At 39.1% G+C, this 10,000-nt stretch overlaps 2 protein-coding genes across 2 annotated transcripts in view; one reads left to right on the top strand and one right to left on the bottom strand.

Moving 5' to 3' along the window:
• The first annotated feature begins 266 nt into the window (after window positions 1–266).
• On the top strand, window positions 267–1,779 carry LOC137991198 (uncharacterized). The gene has a single exon (XM_068836313.1). It carries the CDS (start codon window positions 439–441, stop codon window positions 1,777–1,779), a length of 1,341 nt encoding a protein of 446 aa, XP_068692414.1. The 5' UTR covers window positions 267–438.
• A 3,721-nt stretch (window positions 1,780–5,500) lies between these two features.
• Window positions 5,501–10,000, bottom strand: part of LOC137992493 (uncharacterized) — a 19,856-nt gene continuing 15,356 nt past the window's right edge. Inside the window, exon 2 of the mRNA XM_068837856.1 lies at window positions 5,501–7,617. Within this exon, the coding sequence (XP_068693957.1) occupies window positions 7,044–7,617 (574 nt within the window). The 3' untranslated portion in view covers window positions 5,501–7,043. The remainder of the gene's footprint in view (window positions 7,618–10,000) is intronic.

Raw genomic sequence — 10,000 nt, 5'->3', positions numbered from 1 at the left:
TTCGGACGAGTGCTGAAGTAGAAGATGCTGATGAGAATTACCATGCACCTATAAACGCAGTTAATCATTGATTAAAGCAATTACAGAAGTGTATTATATTTCGCATGTTTAATTTTCGCGTATCCTAATTTTAGGGAGTCTTTAATTACGCGATTTTTTACAAATCGTGAAAATTTCGAAATTAAAGCCTCGCGAAAATTAGTACGAATAAGGTAAGCGTTCCCGTGTGAACATAGCCTAAAATGCATTTCTCTTGTCCCTAGGAAGATTAATATAACGCGTAGGGGGAAACAATTCAATGCCTTAATCGTAAATCTCTTGGGACAGTGTCTTGGTTCTCATAACTCATATATAAATGCGTGTGCAGATCAACAGTAGGCAACAACAGATAAGTTTACCCCCGAGCCACAGTTTTTCAGACTGAATCCAGTGTTGATTATGTCGTCAATTGTGAGAAGAAAAACGTTTTACGTCTTAGGTGTAGTTGCAGCAATAATTATAGCCTCAGAAATGTTCCTGGTATCGAAAACTGAGATATTTGACAAACGAATAATAGTCATACAAAATGGCATAAACCTGAAAAGTCCTCTGGAATTGAACAAAGCAATACCGTTTGTATGGAAAACTCCTGACTCGCCGAATGGAAAGGGAAATGACTCAAGTCGCGGTGTTTCAAAAGAGAGCCGAACGTTTTTCATAGCGTTTTCATACTGGGAGCAACTGGCAATGGCGACAACCAACCTCATGACTCTAGCGGCTTTGGCGGCTTACAGCGGTCGTCGAGTTGTAGCACCTTTTGTAAAGAACTCGAAAATGCAGATAGGCCAACCAGAAAATGAATCGCAAACAATGGCGTTCTACTTCAACTTGTCCTCGTTTAACAAAAAGCTCCTGTCGCACGGTTACAGCACCCTTGCAAGCTGGGAAGCATTTCAGGATATCTGCCATGATAAACTAGACCTGCTGTTATATTTTATTTATAGGCCAGAAGCGACACGCTTAAGGAAAGACCGAAACATTTCATGGCCTTTAGTTTTTCCTTGCTCATGGAGTGGCCGTCAACACGAACAGTTATACAAAGGATTTCAAGTAGCACGGACTATTTGCCTAGATGTGGAGATTCTTAAATCGATTGAGAGATTCAACACCGAAGTTTCCAAAGGTAGACCGTGCATCGGCATCGAGGAGTGGAGAGGGAATGGCTCGACAACGCGAGCCAACTTTCCATTGCCATCAACAATCCATCGTCCCCTTTCAAAGCTCGGCGTTTCCTTCTTCAACGAAAAACTCATGGAAATCGCCCGTGATTTCATATCAAGAACGTTGGATCCAACATTTATTTCCGTTCATCTGCGCACCGAAGCTATTCTGGTGCGTGGAGGAACAATTTCCACTGTAATTGACTGTTTCAACGAAATGGCGGCACAAGTCCGGCATAAACAAGATAGCACAAAGTCTAAAACGAAAATTTTTGTTGCTGGAGATTTCCTTGCATTTGGATCTCACTCGGGAACCATTTTACCTGCTCGTGATAAAGCGAAATTGCTGATTAATCAGTTAAACAAGCAGTTTGTTGACTCGATCATGATATTTTTTGATCCACAAGCTTATAATCTTTTGGACAGTGGCTCTGTCGCTATCGTTGAAATGAATATTCTCGCTTCAGGAAGTCAATTTTTTTCAGTTGGAGGAGGATCGTTTCAAGATTGGATAAGGCACTTGTTTGTTCAACGACACAATAATAGTTTTGCTAATGTTTATGACTTTTGCACGACATAATTTATGTGCAATGCTAATGATTCGTGACCGCAAATGCAACCATATTGTTTATGCTTTCTCATTACAAAGTTTCCCGTTAAATAAATAAGTGTTCGCGGCTAGGTAAATATCCACCACTAGCCACCAACACTGAAGTGAATAGTTGTTTTAGTATATACTAAAACAGTGAGATAAAAAAGATGATTTTAATTCATTTATTTCTGCAAAGTTTACAACATTTTCGGGCGCAACTCAACTCCACCCGATGAGGTACAGTCATTTCATGTACAACGCTTACCCCATCCCCACAGCGGCTTCTCGAACACCATGGTTACGAGTGACGCTGGGATAAGTGTTATACATGAAATGACTGTACCTCATCGGGTGGAGTTCATTTGACCTCGGACGCAAGCTCCGTGTCCTGTGCGGTTCTCAGTTGCTGTTATATTCATCAGCTATCGTGGAATCGAAGCGGAAAATGCTCATTTCCAGCCAAGTTCGTTGGGATTTTTGACTACGAAACATTCACGGAGGTTCGCAAATGATGTGGCTTTAGCTTTGCGTGAAAAAATATTGGCTGAGATGGATTTTCGAGTCGAAAACCGCCTCTGAGCTGACAACGGTCGAAATCTTAGTGTGCAGCCTTGACTTCGTCTTAGAACATTGAAAACACCGACTTCCTGAAACTGTAAAATAAACTCCAAAAGGGCACCAGAATACACCAGAGGTGAGTCATTTTTATTCATTTTATTGAATGAAAGTTAAATTGAGCATTTTTTAGGCTTTACAATCGACGGTATTTTATTTCCCATACAAAGTTTTATAACGCGTTTAAATTCTCAACGGCCGTCTGTAGTGACGCGAGCTTGGGCTGCCTATGGTTATACATTACTGCAGACTGGCTACAAATTGAAAGCTAACCGTTTTAAAATGGGTTCTTAGACTTAAATACAGTTTATCAGCGCTATTTGAAATGGGTTTTTAGACTTGAATACTGTTTATCAGCACTATTTGAAATGGGTGTTTAGACTTAAATACTGGTTTATCAGCGCTATCTGTAGCCAGTCTGCAGTCTGCAGTCTGCAAATGTCAGACACCTGGGCAGGGGTCGGGGTGTCTTTTATTTTCCAAATTTTTTGTTTCAATTTTTGTCGTTCAGTTCTCCTGTACTATTATTAATAATGAAATGGTATATGAAATGAATCATATATGAACTGCGGATAGGAAATCAAGTGAAGCCATGACCTTCGCAGTTATGAGAGCAATTTTTGCAATTGCGTAAAGAAGCCTGAAAAATTCAGGACTTCAACGGGGATTGAACCCGTGACCTCGCGATTCCGGTGCGACGCTCTAACCAACTGAGCTATGAAGCCACTGACGTTGGGAGCTGGTCATTTGTGGGTTCTAATGGTCCCGTGAGGAATGAATCAATGATGAAATGGTAAATGAAATGAATCATATATGAACTGCGGATAGGAAATCAAGTGAAGCTATGTCCCTCATTTATGGCGCAAATTTCTTTTTTAAAGATTGAGGAACCTGCGGAAACTATGAAAGCTCTTAAGGGACTTCTGCCAGAGACACTTTAAATCGCATTGTAATGTTTACTTGGTAAAAAAACAACAACAGAATAACAGTTCCAAGATGGTCGTCATGGAGTCACGCAACGTTATCATTTGCTTGTTTGTTAGTGTTTTTGTCAATGTTGTCGTCTGACTTTACGTTGGTAGAAAAGTCAGACTCGCACAGGAACGTCCTAGCCAATTCTATTCGGACATCAAGGGATCGAATCCAATTTTACGATTAAAACACAACAACATTGACAACAATTTTGCGGAAACAAGCAAATGAGAACTTTACGTGACGACCATCGTGGAACTGTGTCTATGTCTTGTTTCGTTCTAATTGTATTGTGGAGAAGGTTTGTACGAAGTAAACATTAAAATCTGGTTCTAAAATGAGGAGCTAAGCGAGACTTCAGTGACTTCAGGAGTTAGCGTATGTTACCCACAAAAACTCCAATTTCAGTCGGAAATTCTCTTAATTTCGAAAAATAGACTGAGAGCTTCCGGGTGACTACTATCCATCATAAATGAGTAATTACCACCATAAATGAAGGAAAGATCCCAAACATTCGAAAATAAAATTGAACCAAAAAAATTGAAAAAAAAAAAAAGAAGGCACCCCGACTCTGACCCCGGCCCCGGCCCCGGCCCAGGCCCCAGCCCCGCGTTTTGGCTACTACCAATGGCAATGGACATCCGGAGTTTAAGTAGCCAATCAGCGTTCGCGTTCAACGCTATCCACTCTTTTGGAATATACCAATACATATTATTTTCAAGGACCTCACATTGCAAAAGAGCAGTCCCCTTTGGGGTAGCAATTGTTCTACAAATGACTTGCTACAAAATGGGTGTAAGGAATACAAAGGATATTTGAAATCTCAAAATTATCCGGCGGAGCCTGTTGATAAACAAAAATTTGGTTTTATCAACGGAGTTGATAATGTAAATTGGCCACCGTACAGACGCAGCACCACAGTTTCTTTAGAAACTACCCCTTCATTCATCTGTTGATAAACAGTTCGACAAAGCTCTCAGTATACTCAAGATCCGAACTTTTGAGCAAAAAAGGTCAAACCAGATAAGAAAGTTTTTCCACTGGTGCTTGACTACAATCCAATTTTGCCAGATATCCAAAAAGTTATCAAAAAGCACTTTTATCTATTGCAATCTTCACCAGAAGCTAAAGAAATTTTTCCATCCAAGTCGATTTTTCTCGCTTATCGTAGAACAAAAAATCTTAAGGAGTTGTTAGCACCATCCAAATTTCGGGTAACCTCCTGTAGAAATCAAAGAGAAGAAAACTGGGGTTGTTCAAAATGCAATAAGAAATGCGATCTTTGTAAAAATTATTTAATTCAAGCTTCGAAATTTCAAGGTTCAGCTACTGGTCGTCATTATCCCATCCAACAAAAACTTTCTTGTTCATCGCAAAATGTTGTTTATTTGGTCACTTGTGCCAAATGCAACCTGCAATATGTAGGCTCCACCTCGACTGAATTTAAAGTAAGATTTCGTAACCACAAGTCGAACAAGCTGAAGAACAAAAGAAATTGTGAATTGGCCATCCATTTTTAAAAATAACTCTGAACATGAAATTTCACAAATTAATTTCATTATTGAACAAATTAGGTCTTTTGAATATTCTTTACATCTTGAACAATTGTTACTCACTAGGGAAGCCTATTGGACTGCCCAATTATTTACCCTTAATCCTCATGGTCTTAAAACAAAGGGCGGGAATTTAGATCAAAACACCGCATTAATTACTACAATTGAGTAGTTGTGAGTTGACATTTTCCCAATATGATGCATTTTTATCGATATGTCATCTATAGTTCTTTATTTTTGATTGTTAAATCCATGTCACCTTGCAGCTTTGACCTTTGTTATAGTTCTTATTTTATCTTTGATTGTCAAATCCAGGTCACCTTTTAGCTTAGACCTTTGTTTTGTTACGTTTCCTTAATTTCAATATTTCTTTTCCGTATATATAAGCCGCTGTTTTTGTGATTTGCAATCATTGTAAATAGTTTTTTTTAGTTTTTAACCTGAAGAAGGCCGAACGGCCGAAACGTCGTGCATTAAACCCCGTCCAGAACAGTCAAGAGTTTGTCTCTACGTCGCTTTTTCTACGTACACTAAACAATATATATATATATATATATATATATATATATATATATGTGGCGTAAAAAACCGGTACCGTAAAAAAGCCGTTTTTTTACAATTATATGTTTTGAAAAATGCAGCTTTTTTACAATTATATATTTGTAAAAAAACGGTCCGATCACCATAACTTTCCAACGATTTATGGCAGTGTCCTGACTATTTTGTTTTTTCGTGCTAGCCGCATACTATCCTTTTCAAATGGAACGAAGAAGTGTAATTTATGTCTGTGGGAGAAATACTATATAATTTGTAGACCAGATTTGGCGACCCTTAACAACACAAACGAGCTTGTAACAAGTTGCAGACATGCAAAGAAGTTCCTTCTTAATAGCGTAATTATTTAAGGCTTATTTTTAGCAGCTCACTGGAGACAATTTGTATTGTTTAACCGTTGCTATACACCCCAGCCTATGGTGAATTGCTACCGTTTTTTTTTTTCAAAACCACTGTAAAACACCATGTATTCCTTCTTTTTGACAGTTGCCTGATGATTGCTTCGTGAGAAGCATGAAACTCGGAGTAGCAAGTAAATGTTTTTGACCTAGTTCAAGTCTACGTATCTATATATACAGTTAGATATAGCTCTTTGGCATTACAAAGCTTTTGCTTTCATGTCCAAATTGAGCACTCTACTGTATATATACTATATACCAGCTGGAAGAAACGACAAATTTTGAGTATTTATTTATAATGTCTTCCATGTTTCTCAGACTGTGAAAATTTCAAAGAGTACTCATCTCATTTCTGTTTGACAACATTGGCGATAATATGCAATGTGAACCATTCTTTCCATAACATGCTCAAAAAACATAAAAAGGTGGTAAAAAACTTAAGACATTGGCATTTGTGGGTAGGGGAGCAAGTATGTAGCTTTTGGTTAAAAAAAACTACTTGAAAAGGGATTTTGTACCATAAAATGAGCAACAATGGCAATAAAATGGCCCAAAAGAGTATTTACTACCACAAAAATGGTGTTTTTCTTGCACAAATAGTGGCAAATCAGTTCATGTGTGCCAAAAAATCTCATTTTAGAATATCCCCGAGGGTTTTAGAGAGTATTTATCGTTATCTCAAATTATCCAGTAAATGATCGAGATTCACCTGATTCCCGGCATTTATTGGGGTTGACACCTTCCTCCCTCCCCCCTCCCCCCTCCCTGGCCTAATGACTTTCCTTGATTCATTCAGGGTCTTGCCCGCACGATGGAAAGGACGGTTACACAAACTTTGATTGTTAATTCGAGGATGCACTTTAGTCATTGATTTATTTCAAGTAAATTCAATGTTGGTAAAAAAGGTTAAAATACCAGTAACCTATTGTATGTTAATACATGATAAAAATTCTTGAAAGTTCGGTACAACTTTATAATGCTGCCGATACTAGCTGGCAACAGTTTTATCAATGTCCCTTAAAATTCACTTAGTAATCAAGAGTTTTTGAAAGTTCAGCCAACTAAAAGTTAATAGTTCACTTTACGTGGCAACAGTGTGTGTATTAGCTACTCCTTATAATGCTTCCATAAGCTACTAGTGTTCTATTTCATAGCTTTGTTAAATCTTCTTGGCGAGAGCACGAAATACCTTCATGGTGTAAACTGCGTCGTTTCCACCGTTATGGAGAATGTTTTCATCAAACGGAATTGCCAGATCACTCAGCAGGCGCTTGAGACCGAAGACAGCCGTTCCGCTGGTTAGCAGTGCTAAGGCAAGGAGCTGAGTGTCAAACATGGGTTTTCCTTGCAACGAGATGCCGGAACTGGCAAGGTACGCTTCATCATTGGCTCCCGAGTGAGTCACCAAGAAATCCACATCCTTGATATGTTGCATGAACCTTCCAGCGGCCTCTTTAAGGGACATGCGCTCTGAAGTACCAAAGCTAAACTTCTCTCTGTTATCAGGAACGTAATCCTTGTTTACAAAATGGCTGTTTTCTCTGATAATAAAATGAAACGCTTTCTCGTCGTCTTCTGGTCTGGCCAAGGAACCGACGGCGAAGCCGATTTCAAGAATTACGCTGTGGTCATTTTCATACGTTTCCACATCAAACGTCATCATACGCGCGTTTGGCTTAGTTTGTAGGAAGCGGCGTAGCTGCCCAACACTCTTTTTGGCATCTTCCTTTCTCCTGAAATATCGACGAATACAAACTGTATTTTAACTTTTTAAAACAGTTTTGATCCAAGTCAGGGTTAGGGTTAGAGATTTACAGAGTTGTTCGGGGTTGTTAGCGCAATTATCAGACGATCGAGTGCGAACAACGCAATCTATAGTGGCTCTTCGAGAACGTAATGAACAAATATAGCAATGTAATCTTGCTGTTTATTTGCCTTCGGCTTAACTTTATCTGACCTTATTAATTATTTTTGTCACTCACAAACTAAACCAAGTCACACCCTATCAGGCCGGTTTAGCAGAACTTCAACGTTGATATGCCGTATTACTTCGCGAGTGGTAGTGAGGGGAGACCTCACGCGTGGCGTTAGTTTAGTTCATATTAATTTATACTATACAGACATACTGACATTTTAACAAGGTTCCCAACTACTTTTTTAATCGTTTGCATCTGCATCGCCTAATTGTTTGTATTGTCTGTCCTATCGTTTCGCTCTCCCCTGTAATATATAAATCATGATCATTTCTACTTCCAACCAGCCCAGTTTGTGTTATTTTGTAGCCAGTCTCAGCAAACCAGGATTTCATGTTTGCATGTGTTTGGCTGAGCAGTAAAGCCGCCAACGCTGTAAAATTAACTTGAACTTCAGTGGCTACAAAGTTAAAAAAGTAGGTCAAACGCCACCGGGGGAGTTAAGGTTACATACTACATTTGGAAACTCTTGTAAGCGACCACCTCTCGTAAGCGACCGCAACCACTTTTAGGGCTAACAGTTTGGAAATGTCTTTTAATTTGTTTTTAACCTCCCGTAAGCGATCGCTTGATAGATAATTAACTATTTATACAGCTTTCGGCAAAGGGTGTGTGATTCATTTCCTAATAGACTTCTTTAGCTTCGCGGTCACGTGGTCTCTATTAGGTAAACATAACGTTCAAGATGGCGGCCGCAAGTGAGTGTTCTTACGCAGCGTGGACGAAATCGCTACGAAATCTTGCAAATGTGTTGGCGATCACAGTCGCAAATCCTCTGAAAGGTTGTGAGGAAAAGGAAATCGGTCAACAAGGTTATAAATTCTTCACAGAAAATTATGTGCACGATGTTTTCGTGAAAGAGGTAGCTAAAGAGGAAGGCGGGCGATCTCGGACGTTTGAGATGAAAGGCCGCTGTTGCCGCAATCAAAAGAAATCCGAAGCTCCTCACGCTATAGAGTTGAAAATTATTGACAAAGAAGGGGAGGGAAATGTCGATGGAGTGGAATGCCCATGTAAAGCGCGGTAAATATCCATGTTAGGTTCTTTATAAAAATGCAAAATTGTCATTAAAGACGAAGTTTTTAAAGCTTATTTGTTCAGTTGTCAGGTGTGACGCGAGTCAAGAAATTCGTCTAAAATTAGGCTACTGCTCCCGAGTGTTAAAAGGTTGCCTTAAGGACGTTCGCGCCAATTGTTTCTGCGCATCCTTACTGCGCACGCAAATGCACACGCCACGTCATACACGAGCGCGCGCGCTAAGTACTAAAATAAGAACTGATAGGGCAAAAGGCCATTGCTATAGCTTTGCCTTGATTCAACGGTCTTGGACGTTCGGTGACCCCTATTTTTCTTTCCAGAAACGGATTTTATTTACAATTATCTCCACATTGTCCAAAAATGAACAAAAAATCAATGTGGGAAGTTAAAAAAATTTCAAGATTTCTGCTCACGGGACATCGAATCCTGCCATCTTGAGGCTGCAAGGCGCGTGAAACTGTGGTCGCTAAACGCGAACTTGATCTTTAAGGAAGCTCACCAGTTGACTAAATTCACTTAATAAGTCCACTTAAACAATATTTGGCAGAGAAGATTTCACTTCAAAGATTTAATTGCAATATATTTGGGTTTACAGACACTGGCCTTATTCGCTAACGAAGCCCGATTTTGACACATTTTGGGTGTTTTTCCGGGCATGTTCTCTCCAAAACGAAGTCGGTGACCCCCCATTTTTTTTACATTTCTGACATAACTAACTCATCATCTTACAGTGGTAAAAGTTTCAGAAAAAAATCAATGTTGAAAAATTTTCGCGCGAACGTCCTTAAATCATATAATTGTCCACTTTGGTCACTGCGCACAAGTCAATAATTATCTTTTAAGAGTTTTCATTGTTTCTTCATCTATTTTCTTTGCAAGTTTATTTGTCTTGAATTAATATTGAACAGTGTATTCTATTGACAAGTGCCCAAGTACTTTGAACTTAAATGCTAAATTGAACTCAAACTTTGAAATTGTCGCTGATTATTCCCCCAGGACTCCGAACTTATATTATTTTATATGGTAGTGTTATTTCTGTTTTTGTCTTGGTCTTTGTTCATCAGGGTTGGAGGCCACTGCAATCATGTTTTTGCCCCCTTTTAGT

Source organism: Montipora foliosa, chromosome 2, assembly GCF_036669935.1.
Source record: "Montipora foliosa isolate CH-2021 chromosome 2, ASM3666993v2, whole genome shotgun sequence".
Lineage (NCBI taxonomy): Eukaryota > Metazoa > Cnidaria > Anthozoa > Scleractinia > Acroporidae > Montipora > Montipora foliosa.
Note: the sequence above shows the minus strand (reverse complement) of the source record. Positions and strands in the feature narration are given on the sequence as shown.